This window comes from Prosopis cineraria, unplaced genomic scaffold (assembly GCF_029017545.1).
Source record: "Prosopis cineraria cultivar Desert tree isolate PC_DT_omini unplaced genomic scaffold, ASM2901754v1 PC8, whole genome shotgun sequence".
NCBI lineage: Eukaryota > Viridiplantae > Streptophyta > Magnoliopsida > Fabales > Fabaceae > Prosopis > Prosopis cineraria.
The window spans coordinates 2,799,602-2,816,517 of NW_026555339.1; the positions used below are offsets into that span (position 1 = coordinate 2,799,602).

The following is a 16,916-nucleotide window of genomic DNA, read 5'->3' on the forward strand; positions in this document are numbered from 1 at the left end:
AAGAAATGCGCCTAACTTCTTGATATATTTTGATTCATAAGTAACAAGGCCTATTTACCCTCCGGATCCCAGGTCCAAAAAGAGGATAAGAAGGGTAACGCTCCTCAGGTAACATAAGCAGGCTTGGTTTCTCTCCAAATTTGATAAGTTAGAAAATATAAATAAATTCACTGTTAAAATTTGATTTTTCTTTTTGAACTAAAGTTAAAATTTGATTTAAACAAGCCAAGTTACGTGAGCAATTTGTAGAGGTCTGTAGGACCATTACTTAATTGGTCCTCCTTTAAAGCGTCTGATTAGGATATAATATTGCCTATATTAACTATTAAGTAGATTAAATTAAACATAGGTAGGTGTATAAATATGTCAGGAAGAGATTCGATTCGATTTTAACATTGCAGAATCGCAGTGAAGGGGGAAAACAAATTCTACGTGAGCCCAGCCTCTGTTGTATATCCAAGGGGAAGAGATGAAGGGAGCGGTTGTGTGGGTCGACCCCTCTGCTAGATTGCCTTGGAAGTGTGCAATCTTGTACACCCTCTGGCCTCTGGAAACAACTTACATTTCGTGCGTGATTTTGTTGCCGTGCGATTCCCGTGCGAATCTTATTAAGTAGGGAATGTGTACTGTAGATGCTCAACGATATTAAGACTGGGAGGGAAGTGAGAAGGATTTTATCATTTCAGTTTTAACTCCTCCACGCTCCTCTCGTTAACATTTCTTGCCCCTTTTTAAATGCTTGTCGTTAGAATTTTAAATAAAATAAGAATAGTATAACAAATGGAGTTTTATTCAAGGGTATGATAGTGAACATTTTGAAAGGTACATTCAAATTTTTTTCTATTGAATATATCATCTATGTAAGAACTCCAGCGTTATCCCAAAACCCAAATGGTACAGAAATAGAGACAAAAATTGAAGGCTGTGGCTGGGGAAGTGAGGCAAAACTGATAGTCATTACACAACGCAAAAGATATGGGAAAGTACAAATAGATTGCAGGTTTGTGTGTGAACTGAAAGGGGTCATTGTTGGAGAATAGCGTAATGGCAACAAAGCAGCGTGTTCTTCTCTTGGCGGATGATGGTGTACTGTGATAAACGATGAGAGAAAGCTGCCAATTCATCAAATGCTCCCTACAGTTCTTCCTGTATAATATTTTCAATCATTTCATACATTTTTAAAAAATTTAATTTTTTCTTAAAATTAAAAAAAATAATATATACTTTCATTTTGACCCTTAACTTTAAATAATGATACAATCATATTAAATATCTTCACGCTAATAAAAAAATAAATTTAAAAAAATAATTTAATTAAAGTATCCTGCATTTTAGATTAAAATTTATTTCTAAAAAGTATTCTACAAACAGAATCAAAAGGAGTACCAGTTGTAGGCATTTATGATTTATTTGGTTTCTGTTTTTAAGAATAGCTTATTGTTTTTTAAAACAAAATAATTTAAAAATTGCTTGAATAAATGTTTTGAATTTATTTGTTTTTAAAATTATTCTCATTTTTATTTTAAAAAAAATAAAAACATCTTTAAAATATTTTTTTTATTTTTCTTATTTTCAAAATACATTACATTTAATTACTCAAAACTATAACTTTGATCAATCATTATCACAAGCCACTACTATTAACTACTAGTAATCATTATTATCAGCTGGTGTTTTAATTCTAAAAACCAAACAAACTTTTTTTGTTTTGAAAGGAAATTTTAAAAATTATATTATAAAATAATTTTAAAAAATAAAAAATGAAAATGAAAATGAAAATGTAATCAAACAGAGTCTTAAGAATTATTTTCATTTTATATTTGACAAGGCATTGATAATCAGGCAAACAAAGTTACCAAGTATAAAAATACTGTTATAAAATGAATTCCACGTAAATTTAAAAATGACTTGGACAATCATGTATAAAATTATATCCAAAATTATTTCACTCGTTCTTTAACAAGCTAGTAAAATCCCCCTTTAACTTCCTTCTCTCGCTTCCCCATTTCCTCTCTCTCTCTCTCTCACACACACAGTTGTTAGATTGTTATGTGAAACAAGCATATCCAATGAGTTAGGTTTCTTGCATAACCTGTGGTGCATGATTAATCTTGTCAGGATCATTCTGTAAGAAAAGACCTGCTTGATCGTGAAGTTAAGCCTTATCAGTTATCACACACTAGTTGATGCGTGTATCGTTGATGCTCAAATACATAGCTATTTTCGATATACATGAAAGGAAAAATTTAGAACCCATTTGTTTTAACTTGTTTTATAAAAAAAATTACTTATTTTTTTCAAAAAATTATTTTTTAAATTTTTATTATGTTTATTTAAACTTTTAAAAATAATCCCAAAAAAAAGAGCAGATTTTTTATTATTTTAAGAAGCTACTGTGAGTAGCTTATTAAAATAATGTAATGTGATAAATAAAATAGAGTATTTTAAATAGGCGGGATACACGAAGATATGATAAATTATAAAATAATATAATAATAAATTATTTTTATAAAACAAAAATAAGTAAAATATTATAACATTTAAAAATAACTAACTAATAATCACCTTTTAATTATTGTAACTAAACATAAAATAATATCTGCTTTTTATAAAATTTTTGCAAAATAAATCTCTTTTTATAAAATCTCTAAACTGTCAAAAAATTATTTATTTTTAAATCTTAAACAAACAGATCCTTAATCATTGATCTCTATATTTTTAGTAAATTTTATTTTTAGTTCTTGTAATTTGTTTTTAGTATTATAGGGACTGAAAAACACTAAAATTATAGGGATTTAGTGATAAATATCATTTAATCTTATTGAAACTATAGAGATTGAAAATATTTACTATAAGGACTTCAAATAAAACTTAATAAAACTATATGATTGTGTTTTCCCTGTATGAAACCCTGATGCTTGTACATGTGTTTTTTAATTGTTTTTTTATTTTTTATTTTTTAAATATCCCTTAGCAAGCTAAGGGAAATTATTTGAACTAATTTTTTTTCCCTGGCTAAGAAGTTTGAGTAAACAGCACTAATTAAGACCGGCGTGATGAAATCAGTAGGTTGATCACTAATGACTGTTAATTAGATCAGCCCAGGTAGAACATTTAAATATAGCCCAATGGTATATCAACATGTCAGAATTATCTAAATCGTAAGCTAACCCCGACTAATTTCCATTTGCACGAATTTAAGTGTACACGTCCTTCATATAAATTAAAATTTCAAATAAAATAACGACCTCTAATTTTTTTTTTAAAGGTGATATCGAATTGTAAAAAATATTTAAATCCGATTATTCGAAAGTTTGAAACATTATTTTTCTTCCTTATTCCTACTTCTTCTCGTTTTGATAGACCCTAAGACTACTTCTGCTAAATAATGTAAAAACGAAGCTTAAAAAGCTTGCCTCGTTTTGTTTTTTTGGGGGAAATTTATCTTATTCTTAATTAAGCGTCATCGTATAATTGGCCATCTATACCTTTGATTACTTTCGAGGATGAATAATGAGAAGGAATCTTTGCTGGTGGGGGCATCGTACTTACGAAAACTAGCGTGTGTGTCTGTCTGTGCACATAGTTGTTGTTGTGACTTGTGGTTGTGGGGTATTGAGATTGACATCCACATTATCTTAAATACGTTAGTCTGCAAACAAATCGAACCTATTCGATGAAGAATATATTAACAAGACTTGTCAGGCTTAGCATATACGATCATATTAATAAAATATTTTTTTTTTTAAAAAAAGGCCTCGTTCTTACCCAAAACTCCTATTTAGTCTGATATTTACAGTTCGTAACACCAGAAGAAAATCTTTCCTACTATCATAGCTGTTATCTCTGCAACGCTTTTCTGGAGCGAGTCAAGGCGGTTCTAATTAATGAGAGAAGTACTGGACGGGGATGCCCCCAAGCACAAACATTTTAACTCTCAAAATTTCAAGCCTCGAGTGCACAAGTCTTTTTTTTTTTTTTGAAAAAATATTAGCTATTAATTTAGGGATAGTGACAGATAAATTTTAAGGAGATTAATTAATTTATATTAAGTTTTAGAAGCTAAATTTTAAAAATTTATAAATTTGATTTTCAATTTTATAATAAAAATTTAAAAAATAAATTATAAATTTATCATAATAAAATTATAAAATTAAAAGCTGAGTTTATAAATTTTTAAAATTTAAAACTTGAGACTTAATTTATATCAATTGGTCCCCTTCAGACTTATCTGTGATCCTTCCATTAATCTAACTTTGACAGCCTAATAATTATAGCACTTTATATATAGTTTACATGAATATCCAACTCGCTACAGTTCGTGTTGTCTTCTTTTATGTTTGTGTGTAATTCTTCCGCCCAACCAGCAGACGTAGGCATGCCTATATGAATATCTTCGACGATAATATTGTTTATTTATAATATATAAAAATAATGTTGTTGGTTTTTTGAACTTCTTGCAAGTCTGCATCGATCAAGTTTTCTTAACAAAAATCCAAAATTTTAAAATGGCACAATAATGCCTTATCTGTTTATTATTTTTATAATTATTATCATACTCCTTATCTCTATTATAATGCACTTTTAATCACCTCACGGAAATCAATAAAATATAGTTAATTTATTAATTATATTTAAAAATAGAATAAAATTTAATTTTATCATTATTTAAATAGAAAAAAATTAAATTTATGTTACATTCCACCTTGTAATTAATAAATTTAAATAGAGATAATATTAAAAATATCATTAATACCTCATCAAGTATTAATGATCAAATAATTTTTCAATAAGAAGTTCTACAATAGGGATTGGAGGGAGTATATATTAATGGAGCCATAAATTGGTTTATTATATCTTTTTTCTTCAAATCAGCTTTTATTTGAACTTGACTTAGTTGTATCATATAATAGATAGTTTTAACTCAAAAAAAAAAAAAACCAGCGATTACCATGATAGGATGATTTCCCAGAAATTAATTCAGGAAAAATGACAATTAAGAAACTGGGAGGGGGAAAAGCGAGCTTTATTTCTATGAAGTCCAAAGAAAATAAATGATTCTTTTGTTCTCATTGACTTTTATAGTTTCATTTTTAAAAATTTAAGTTCATATAGTTTAAATTTAGGAGATGCAGCGCAGGTCCTCCCCATCATACTGCTCCAATGGTCGCCATCCGATGCATCTTCATTTTCTTGTTCTGCCGTCTGCCACATTGAATTATTGAAACCCACCGTCTCAACTCTCAACTTATAGTTCTTTCAACGATCTCGTTTATTTCCTTCGCTCTTCTTCGTACCGATATAAAAATCGCATATCTATCTCCTAGTATAATTGTTGGCCATAAAAAAAAAAGAAAAAAAAAAATCTCCTAGCATTATATATATTGGGTGGCACATAAGTGTAATATATGTTGTGCATTTATTAAGGTGACTGCAAGCAAGACGTGATTAACAGAACATTGTCATTTTTTTTTTGAGCAAAAACAGAACATTGTCATTTATCTTTAATTTGTTTATGGTGTTTGAGATGTGTTATTATTAAATAATAATTCTAGCTTGACTCTTTTTTTTTTTTTGAGTGAACGAATTTGATGGACAAGTTTTTCCGGTAAAATTGATGGATTTACAAAATTTAAGTCAACCTAGAAATAAAAATAAGGAAAATCGCTCCAAGGTTCCTCATAAAGATCATATTCTAATTATTAAGAAGTTGCATAAAATGCACAAAATAACACCAAATCCCAAATTTATTATTTTAAATATATTATGTGTTAAATTACTAAAAATCTGTTATTTTAAATATATTCTTCTTGTAAACCAAAGAATCTATATCCTCCCCATTCAATTTCAACCTGCAACTTCTCATCATTCTAACATTTCACATTAATTCCGAACTTTCTTTTTCCATCTACCCCGGTTGGCTTGAAATTGTGGGTAGATTTATTGAATAGCTGGTGATACGAGGAATCTCAGTGTCTAGGTCCATTGGTAGTTATTAGGACATCCCCACATTGTCATGTATCCGTTAATCCAAAACCCTTTCTTCAATCTCTTTATTTGTAGGACTAATTATAACCATGCATATTTTTTCACGTATTATAAGGCGTTTAAGAATGAAATAAACTATTTTTTACCTCAAAATAACACAATCTGTTGTAGGTTTTATTATACATGCTGACTTATTATTGATATGTTGATTCATGTCTTTTTATAATTCAATTAGGTATGCGGCTTGTACATTATATGGAATTTGATATGCATGCCGTGTTATTTATTCATGACACCTGAATGATTTGTCTTCATTTATATCACACACACACACACACATCAATATATTGATGATGGTATGGATTAATGTTTTGTTTTCATGTCACAACCTTTCTTAGACTATGAACAACTAATGGTTTGTCTGCTTGTTAATGTTGCTTAATTTTTTTTAAGGTGCCAAACTAATAGTTGAAGCAAGATTTTAGCTGATCATCAGCTAAAAAATATCACGCGTTAACTCAATATTTTAATGCTTAAATTTATAAGTCATTTCTCTTTATTTTATATTAATTATATTAAGTTATAAAGGAACTTAAATTTGAATGACTCAATATACAAAACACGAATTATAACAAATAATACTAGCTATTGTTCAGAATGTTTCTTCATGAACTTAATCAAATTCAACATGGGCATATTGGGATATTATGATTTTTGCGAGAAAATTTCCTATGATTTTATTCTCGACAATGCATCACGGAGGATGATGAGGAATCAGACACCCACTGATATAAAAAGGTTGAATATGAATATGTAATCACAATATAATGTTAATAGAATAATCGCAAGCAATTCATTAAAGCTCTTGCCCATGTCACTTACCAGACAAGTTTGGTGCCCATGTCGATTAGACCAAACCTTGAGGTTGAATAATTTGTGTTCCACGTTCATGCCTGTCTCTGTAATTATTCGTAGCTAATAGATGATTAGGATACGATCTCCATCTCGTGAAGATAATGTGGGGGGGGGGGGGAGGAATATTTGATTCAAGTTTTTCAAACTTTGAATTCTCTGAGGATTCTGGAGCACTCAAAGTTCAAATCCAATGGTGACTAGTTTGTATTATTGTGATTTGCCAAATCTCGGACCAGATTCCTGAATTATCATCATGAGTTCATCAGAATACGTTGTGTTTTTCTTCTCATGGCAATACATCACACACAACAGAAAAATACTCGAGTAATGTTGTACTGCAAAGTTATGTGTGACGCATCTTTTGATGAATCGTACAACATTCCCATGCTATCCTGATCAAAAGTAAAAGTCCAATCCAATCTTTTTATCTCACGTACGTTGCAACGTGTTGATTATGTTGCTCACGGAAATTGATTTGTGATCTATCTTTTGTAAATAAGACAAACCAAATACAAGCTCAAGGGGGAAAAAATATGATAACGATTTAATTGTAAGTGGATAGGAATTACTAAACGTGAGACAAATGAAGATTAATTATCTTGAAAGCATGATTAGTCCCTCACGTCAGTTTTATAACAATATGAGATAATGAGTTAGAGTATTACCTTCAATTTCTGGAAAAGAGAAGTTGGGAGGAGAATATAAACATGATATAATTAACTGGAATATTTAATTTTCTTTGAAATTTAAATGTCCAATCATTATCCGTACTTCATAATTAATATTATCATCTGAGGAAAATAATATAGTATTATAATTTATACATCAGTCTTCAGGGAGAGATTCAGGGTATCTTCACTGATAAAAAGCTGAGGGATAGATAACAAGAAAAGAAGTGGGAGTGACGTCCACGATAGGATGTGAAGAGAATATTTAGGGTTCCCATAATTGGATTGCTACGTTCACTCATTGCTCATTAAATTGTTCCCATAATTACCAGTTTTGTTTTATCTTCCATTCTTCTTTTCCTTATTAATATTGCGGTTTTGTCGTATTAATTTTGCATGATTCCTCGTTTATTTCAATTACCAGCTTAAAAGGAGACGGTGTGATTTTGTTGGGTTTTTTTTTTTCAGTTACATATGTATTTTTATATGATGTTTCTTTGGTTCAATTTTTTTTTATTATTTATAACTATCATTTTATTAAAAACAATCTCATTTGATTGAGTATTAAATGTAGGTAATTTTATAATAAAAATTTAAATGTTAACTCACCGCACTGTAAGATACTAGTTTGTTTTTAGTCAAAATTGTTTTATGTGATAATCATGATCAGTACAGACAATAAATTTATTTTATAATGCATGGGATTGACTGTAGTCATCTAGAATATAGTAAACCAAAAAAGAATAGATTAACCAGTTTGTTTGATTACTTGGCAATAGTAATAGTTTCTTTCTCAAGAAATAATTGTTATTTGATAATAAGACTAAGAGTAGAATATTATTTTATTATTGTAAGGGATCATATATGTTTTACTTGACTATTTCGTGACTAACATTTGTATGGTATAGCTGATTATTCATATATTTTTCCTTGTAAGTATTTTTTTTTAATCAAATCACCCACTATTTGAAAAAGTAAAAGTCATAGCAGGCTCACTATTACAGAAAAATCTTGCGAGAGCAGCGGGTGAATTCAATGAAATCCAATCTGGGCCTGCTTAAAACAACCGCAAGTGATTTGTAAATATTTTTGATGAACGGAGGATCTTCCCACCATCTGCATGCTTTACTATATTTAGATGAAAAATTAATGGCATCGTAAGGTATTGATTCCAAAAAATCTTTCTCAGGATTCAAACCCGTGAGGTCGTGATATTTTGCACAGGTCGTTCAATTCGAAATTAAAAATCACTAGTTCCATCACCTTAAAGTTTTGTTTGGTTAGTATTTTAATTTGATCACATATGTGACAAACTTGAAGTGCATGTGGAAGAAGGTTGAAGCGAATGCAGATAAACACAGTATAATTAATAATTACTACTCGAATTTAATTTGATGGTATCAAATATCAGATGCTGTATATTGTAAAGAAGTATAATAAGGACATGATTTCTCTGTGTCAATTAAGTATGCCAAGTATTCTTGATTTTGTATTTTGCAAAATATATATCCAAAATATTATATATCGAGGGGAAATATTCATTCCATAAAACCTCCTCCCGTGGTCTTTTGATATATGGTGTCTGGTGCTTGTCTGTCTTGTATTATATTCTTCCAACACTACTTCCCTAAACCATTGGAGACTTATACTTAGATTGAATTGTTCAATATATATTATTACAATAGATATGTGAGGAGATAATATTGAAAATTATAGGACAGGGCTTCTATTATTATTATTATTATTATTATTATTATATAATCATCATCATCATTAGTATTTCTATTACCATTATTACTCACACCACTACGATTGCTAGTCTTCTGCTATTATTTTCAAGTTTAAGAAAGCAAAGTGATGTGAAACAAGAAAAAAGAAAAGGGAAGAGAGAAGGGAGAAGGGAGGAGGAAGAGAAAATATATAATTCTTATTTAAATATCAAAACTGAATAAAATTGAAGAATCCTAAAACTATTTATAGAGCCTTAAAATTAATAAAAATAATAATAAATTTAAATTTAAATCAAATCATAATATAAAAAGATGAGGTTAGATACCTTATCTTATTTAAAATAATATTTAAAAATAAAATAAATTTAAAATATTAAAAAAATAATAGTAATCTCTAGATATTAAAACAAATCTTAATAAACCTTAAATTAAGTCAAATATAATTCTCATCACAAAGGCAAGGCGTTGGCAAAACGAAACATCAATATTAGGTTTCTTTTAAAATAATACCTCCTTTCGTCATTGATTGCTGAACATGTATTTAATTAATTAGATAACATAAATATTCGATCTAAGTTGTACATTTCCAACGTCTTTTCATTGCTGATAAGAGATTACGCCCATAGTACACTATATTAAAATTTTAAAATTAATTAATTATTAGTTATACATAACACGGAGAATGGCACCTAAACCCTCAAATCAAAGAAATTAACACTTAAAGCCTACTACATTTTGCCATGCATGCAAAATTGTTTTTATGGTGAAAAGACTCATTTGACCCTCCTTTAAAATAATAACATCATGCGCAGGATATTATATTCTTAATATATGGATCTTGTGATGTTGTATATAGATATTTTGTTGTACATACATCTAACAAACTCATACATTATTATTCAACTAAATCATATAGGCTATATATAATAAATGAATATTATATTCTTAATGTATGAACCTTGTCTTGTTATACATGAACATTTTATTCATACACCTAAAAACTTTGTACATTATTATTCAATTAAACCACATGAATTATGTATTAATGGACATTATGTTGTTAATGTGTGGACCTTATTATATTATTATATACCAACATTATATTGTAAGCGTACTTAGAAAACTTATACATTTTAAATGACGGGCAAATAAGTTTTTTATTAAAAAACATACTTACATATATATATATATATATATATATATATAAAAGGTCCTTGGGGCTGCAGAATCAATTTAGGATTATGTGCAAATTCCTTTAATTCAGGGGCCTTAAGTGCCATTCTCCCTCTTTAATTTGAATTATTTTGGTGTGTGTTTTATTTTTTTTTAATACGTGTTAATTTCTCATGCTCACGAGTTTAGACTTACAGATCACGTTCTGTCCATTTGCTGGAAAGAATCAGATAATAAGAAAATAAAAAAAAATGGAAACATTATTGTTGATTTTTCATTCTTTTGCCATCACGAGCGACGCCAAATCTTTATCTGCAATTGCTTTAAATTTTTTATTCTTATTTTTATGTATTCTTTCACTGTGCCCAAGACTTTTAAATTGTTTCCAGGATATCTAATATGACATGAATTTGGGTTTATTAATTATGTGAAGTCACCCATCAAGTTTAACGTTTAATTAACATCACCATTCAAAACAATATTCTCTCTCAGTATGTGCTTGTGTATTTGTTTATGCCTTGCTTTACTGCATGCTGCACACTGCACGTATACAATTAAATATTAACTTGAAATGCACTGGAGAGTAAGTTTTATTTTTCATAAAAAGTTTTGAATAGAATATTAAATTAAAACTTAATTAATTTTGCAGTCGGACTAATCCCATATGTAATACGCAATCAAGATACATCTCAAGGAAAAATCAAATGGGGGTTAAACGAGACTTGACTATTCCATTCCATTAAAATAACGAGAGAGAGAGAAAAGAGAGAGAGAGAGAGAGAGAGAGAGAGAGAGAGAGAGAGAGTCCAAGGACAGGCAGGGAAAAAAAATTCTTTCAACTCAATTATATGTTATATTTGACTTTCGATGTCCTTTAAAGTTATCCTTTTGAAGAATAATACTCACTCACTCTTAAATTATAAAATATTTTTAAATTAATTTTTTAATTTTAAAATATAAAATATTTTAGATAGATTAAAAGTTTATTAAATATATTAATTTTAATATTATTATTTTTTTATAATTAATTTTTATCCCTTCTCTTTTAATTAATATATTAAATGATGAATATTTTAAAAAGTTTATATTTTTATTTAAAAAATAATATTATTAAATATATTTAATAAAATTTATTGATATATAAAATTTTATTTAAAAATATTTTATAATTTAGAATTGAGAGAGTGTTAAATTTTTTCTTCAATCAACAACGAAAAGATTTTCATAAAAAGAAAAATCGTAAACTCCATGAGGGTGGAAAATTGTAATTTTTTTCCTTTATGTTTAAACTCTAAACAAGAGTTAAGGATAAAAAACAATAACCCAAGGGAAAGGACAATCACGCGACCATCTACATAGATGAGCACGACATGACTTCATCAGAATATTTTCACCGGTTTACATCTTCCATTGCCATCCGATCTGCAAATCACTGACACACGAGATAAATTTTTACTCCCTTATTGAATAATATAAAATATTTTTTAAAGAATTTAATATTTAAAATATAAAATATTTTTAATTTTTTAAAATATAATTATTATTCTTTTTTTAAAAGCTGATAATAATTTTATATTTGTTATACAATATTTAATAAAAATAAATATAAAAATTTATAATTAATTTAAAAATAAATAATTATTTTATTGAGAGATGAAATTTAATTAAAAATATTTTTATTTTTTAAGGGGAGTATCATTTTTCAAAATTACGTACTGATAACATATATGAGGTTGTATATAGAATTAATCTTTTAATGGTTTAGATTTCATCTTAAGTTTTATATTATATATGAGATTATATATTGCATATAACCGACCACGGTGCATGGTTAGAGGTATGGTAAACAAAAACCATGAGAGGGAGCTGAGGAGAAGGAACCTGATTCATATAAAAAATATTCATATAAAATTATATAACTTTATTTTTTATTTTTTTTAACATTACTCCATCCAGTTTACTTTATTGATCATCTTTTAAAAAAGTACAGTAATCTACTTTATAAGTTATTATATTAATAGTGATGTTTTATTTTAAATAAAATGTCTAAACTACTCATAAAAAATAAGAGAGAGAGAGAGAATATTATATAATTTATTTACCTTTTGAGAGTTATATATATAATTTTATTAAGTGTTATTCTTTATACTTTTATTGTATTAATATTGATGATATTAATATAAATAATTTATAAATAAAATGTAAAGGAGTATATATTATTAAAATGAAATGCTCCAATTTTAAAAATTCAATTTAATGACGGTGACATTTTCTTAAAAAGAAAACTAAATTGTAAATATAATCAAATTAAGATTATTGATTTTAAGTTAAAATATATATTTAATTTTCACCTTTACACTATATTTTATTTTAATCTCTTAATTTTATAAAGTATTTTTTAATTTTTTAATCATAATACTGTTAGTTTTATCTCAAAAATTTTTTATATTAAATTTTTAAATATTAAAAAATATTTTTAAATATTAACATATTAAGTTTAATTTTTTAAAATAATAATGATTGATGAAAAAAATAATCATTTAAAATTAATGTTGTTAGAGTTAAAAAATTAAAAGGATAATTTACAAAATTAAATGATGATATTAAAATTTTATATAAAGTTAAACAATTAAAGTATATTTTAAATTTAATTTTATTATGTTTTTTAGGTACTTATTTTTTAGAAATTAAACATTGTAGAACGCATGCCTGAATAAATCAATAAATTGAAGTGTGTGTATAAATGGTTGCATGTCACAAACAACTTCGGGCGCAAACACATAAAGCGAGTGAGGAACACGAGGGCGATGGAGAGTGGAAGGAAGCCAGGAAAGAAGGGCCCACCACCATGTGAAATTGTATAAACAGTAAAGTCATTCAATACTCCTCTCTGTCTCCTTAATCTGAGCTGAGCTTACCGCCATCTGAACTCAGAGCGTGTCTCTCTCATTCATTCATCTTATGCTTTTTACGTCCCATCACCCATTGCCTCCCATATCAATTTTCCTCCTCCTCATCTTCTTCCTTCCCTCTTCCTTACACCTAAACCTATACTTAACCCCCCTCCCTTCCTCAACATTCAATCCCCAACTAGTTCCACCGAAAAATCCGTTGATCTCATCATGGAATCAGCATCAGGAGGTTCCGGCCCCGGTGCTTCCGATCCTAACAGCACGGAGGGTCCCTCGGGGAATACCACCACCTCTGCCCCTCAAGCCGACGGTTCATCATCGCCGGCGCCACCAAGCCGGTATGAGTCGCAGAAGCGACGGGACTGGAACACCTTCTTGCAGTACCTGAGGAACCACAAGCCGCCATTGACGTTGGCGCGGTGCAGTGGAGCTCACGTGATCGAGTTCTTGAAGTACTTAGACCAATTCGGAAAGACCAAGGTCCACATAGCCGGATGCCCCTATTTCGGGCACCCGAACCCGCCAGCGCCCTGCGCGTGCCCGCTGAAGCAGGCGTGGGGCAGCCTCGACGCTCTGATCGGACGCCTGAGAGCGGCCTACGAGGAGAACGACGGGCGGCCGGAGTCGAACCCGTTCGGGGCGAAAGCCGTAAGAATTTACCTGAGAGAAGTCAGGGAAGGGCAAGCCAAGGCCAGAGGGATTCCTTATGAGAAGAAAAAGCGAAGAAGGGCCACGGTTACCGCAACTAAAGTGGATATCAACACATCCACAGGAAATACTGGAAATGGCGGCGACGGCGAGAGTAAAGATGCCGCTGCCGCTGCTGCCACAAGCGGTGGCGCCGACGGCGGTGACGCCACCGTTAGCGGAGGCGGATGTGTAGCTGCTGCCCCAGGAACAGGTGCAGGTAGTGCTACTGTTACTGCTACGACAGTATAGTACCTTAGATTCGATCATTTTGACAATTTTTTTCTCCACCTTTCGCCACTACGATCTATTTTTGGTTTTAAGGAAATCAATTGTGATTAAGGCTTTATATAAGTCTAAGTCACATGCTATTGGCGATCTTCTCAGGAATCGACCCCATCATAAAAATTAACCTAGTGGAACTATATGTGCATATTTGCATATACATAAATGTATAGCACTCTTGTTGATTACTAGGTCAATGACCAACTGTTTGCCTTTTCTTTCGTTCTTGCGTGTTGATCGAAATAGTTTAATGACTGAAGCTACAAAGCACTGGTTAATTTTGCTTCTCTTTTTCCTATCAACTTTAACTACTGGTATTGTAACTGACTGTGAAACGTGAAAGTACAACAGATAGCTCCAAAACCCTTTCATTTTCTGGCCGAACTCATTCTTCATCCCCCCCCCCTCTCTGATAGATTTGGGGTTACTGTTCACAGTTCAGGGCGAAGGAATTACGTTGTCACTCGGTATATCATGCCACCGAGGAAGCAAATTAAAGCACATATCGTTCATTTGCTTTCATTATGACGTTTGGTTTTTTTTGTCTTGACATGTACTGAGAACTCCAATCAGAACTGAGCACTTGCATGCCAATCCGGTGAAAGTTAAGGGTTGGAACTCTGAAACTAATAAAAATCACAATGATAACTCCAGCTATACATATATCCTATGTCTTTCTCCCTCAGCTATCCATTTATCTTGATAATTGAAAATCATTTTCTCGCTGATTGGTTTTGCTGCTAGCTAGAGCAAGAAATTAAGGCAAGAACACAGAGAATGGGCCGAATTGGTCCAATTCTTGTTGAGTATTTATAAGACCTCAGGAACTGTTCATCTGGTCCCCAGGGAGGTTCTCTATCTAGATCTGCTGGCCTCAATCTATCTGTTGTATTGACATACACGTGCGCTTATATCATTTTTACACATTCTTCAACTCCTGTTTCAGGTGGCTCCTCTTCACAATTCGAGTCTAAACTATTTGTTGGCATTATATAGTTGGCTTAGGCATCAGGATTTTGGCTTATTTTCTTGGTGCTTGGGATTTTAATTCATCACCTTGTTTTGTTCCCTCCTTACCTTAACCTGTTCTCGGTTCTAAGATACCTGTATATAATTGATATTTCTTTCTGTGATAATAACATCCCAAGAAAAAGATAGAGTCTACGAAGCATCAATGCAAATAAAAACTGATCCTCTTGTGATTGCTGCTATTATTTATTCATTTATTTTTATATGGGCAACCCCCACCTAAGTATGAAAGCGACCACCAGCCAACCGTTCCTCACTTGCATTATAGTATATAGTATTATTTATCGTGCATTTCATTATTATTGTTATTATTATAAATCCCTAGCCGCAATTGATTATGTTGTGCTGTTATTATAGCCTAGACCCACCAGCCACTCCCGAACAAATCCCCATTTCTGAATTTTAATTGATTCGGATTTTTGGGCCGTCCACTGAAATTATGAATCATCATCTACTCATGATCGTAATGTACTAAAAATTTGAAATCATTTCTTGTATTGCTTTTTTGTTTGGTTCTTCTTTTTCTGGCATTATTTTCTCTTCCTGCGCTCTTCTCTCTCTCTACATATAAGAAATGAATTTGCATATATCAGGAACTTTCGCTTTCTGGCCTTTTGTGGAACCACGTAATTTCGTATGGGGCATTTTAATTTCTTACTCTCACTTTTGTTTTTTCTTTATTACGAGCGGTGGCCCCTTTTCCCAAGAGATTAAATCTGTGCCCTCCTTCATCCTCCATCCTCCTTGCTACTTACCTTATCATAACTGTTAAATAATTGCGTACCCTTGAAAGTTTGTGTTTACCTCTTTGAATTGAAGTCTTAAAAAGCCGCGCCATAAGAGCAACTTAATTTATGCTTTAGCCATGCATTTACCTAAAATAATATTTAAATAACAAGTTTAATTTGTTTCATCGTATTACTTTCAGCATCATTTTTTCAATTCATTTAAAAAGATTAATTGTACCAACATAGTTGAGTTTAGCAAAAAAAATTAGTTCTTCACAATATAATGAAACTAAGTTCGAATTCTTATTAAGAGAGGTATTCATACTGAGTGCCTCGGTTATATTTCGAATAATATTGTCTTTTATAAAAGAATACCTATGAGTAATTAAAAAAAAATTTAATAGTGATTGATTTTATTACATGATGATTGATATTATACTTGTTAATTTTTAAAATTACGTGAATAATTTAGAGATTAATAGTAAAAGTTTTTAACTCTTATTGCTGTGCGGTGGCATTAATTTACATGCGCCCGCTCTTTGATTCATGACAAAAGCATGTTCTAGTCTTTAACTTTGTTTTCACTCAATTTCGCTTTTTGAGCATAAAAAAATATTTAAATATGTTCTCTCCAAATTCGGTCAATATATATGAAACTGAGAAGGATTTGGGGCGGGCTAATCTATATTTAAATTTTGAATCCTCAATCAAACACTCTTCATGTGTATATACGATGTGAAAAAAAAAAAAAAAAACCTATGTGCTTGGGCACAGCATCATCAGGGAGAGTGTGCATATCCT

General features: G+C 30.3%; 1 protein-coding gene across 1 annotated transcript; it reads left to right on the top strand.

The window, feature by feature from the left end:
* Positions 1 to 13,299: 13,299 nt before the first annotated feature.
* Positions 13,300 to 14,580, top strand: LOC129317863 (protein LIGHT-DEPENDENT SHORT HYPOCOTYLS 6-like). Its single transcript, XM_054962267.1, has one exon. The coding sequence runs from the start codon at positions 13,597 to 13,599 to the stop codon at positions 14,323 to 14,325; it is 729 nt and encodes a 242-aa protein (XP_054818242.1). The 5' UTR covers positions 13,300 to 13,596; the 3' UTR covers positions 14,326 to 14,580.
* The last annotated feature ends 2,336 nt before the right edge of the window (positions 14,581 to 16,916 follow it).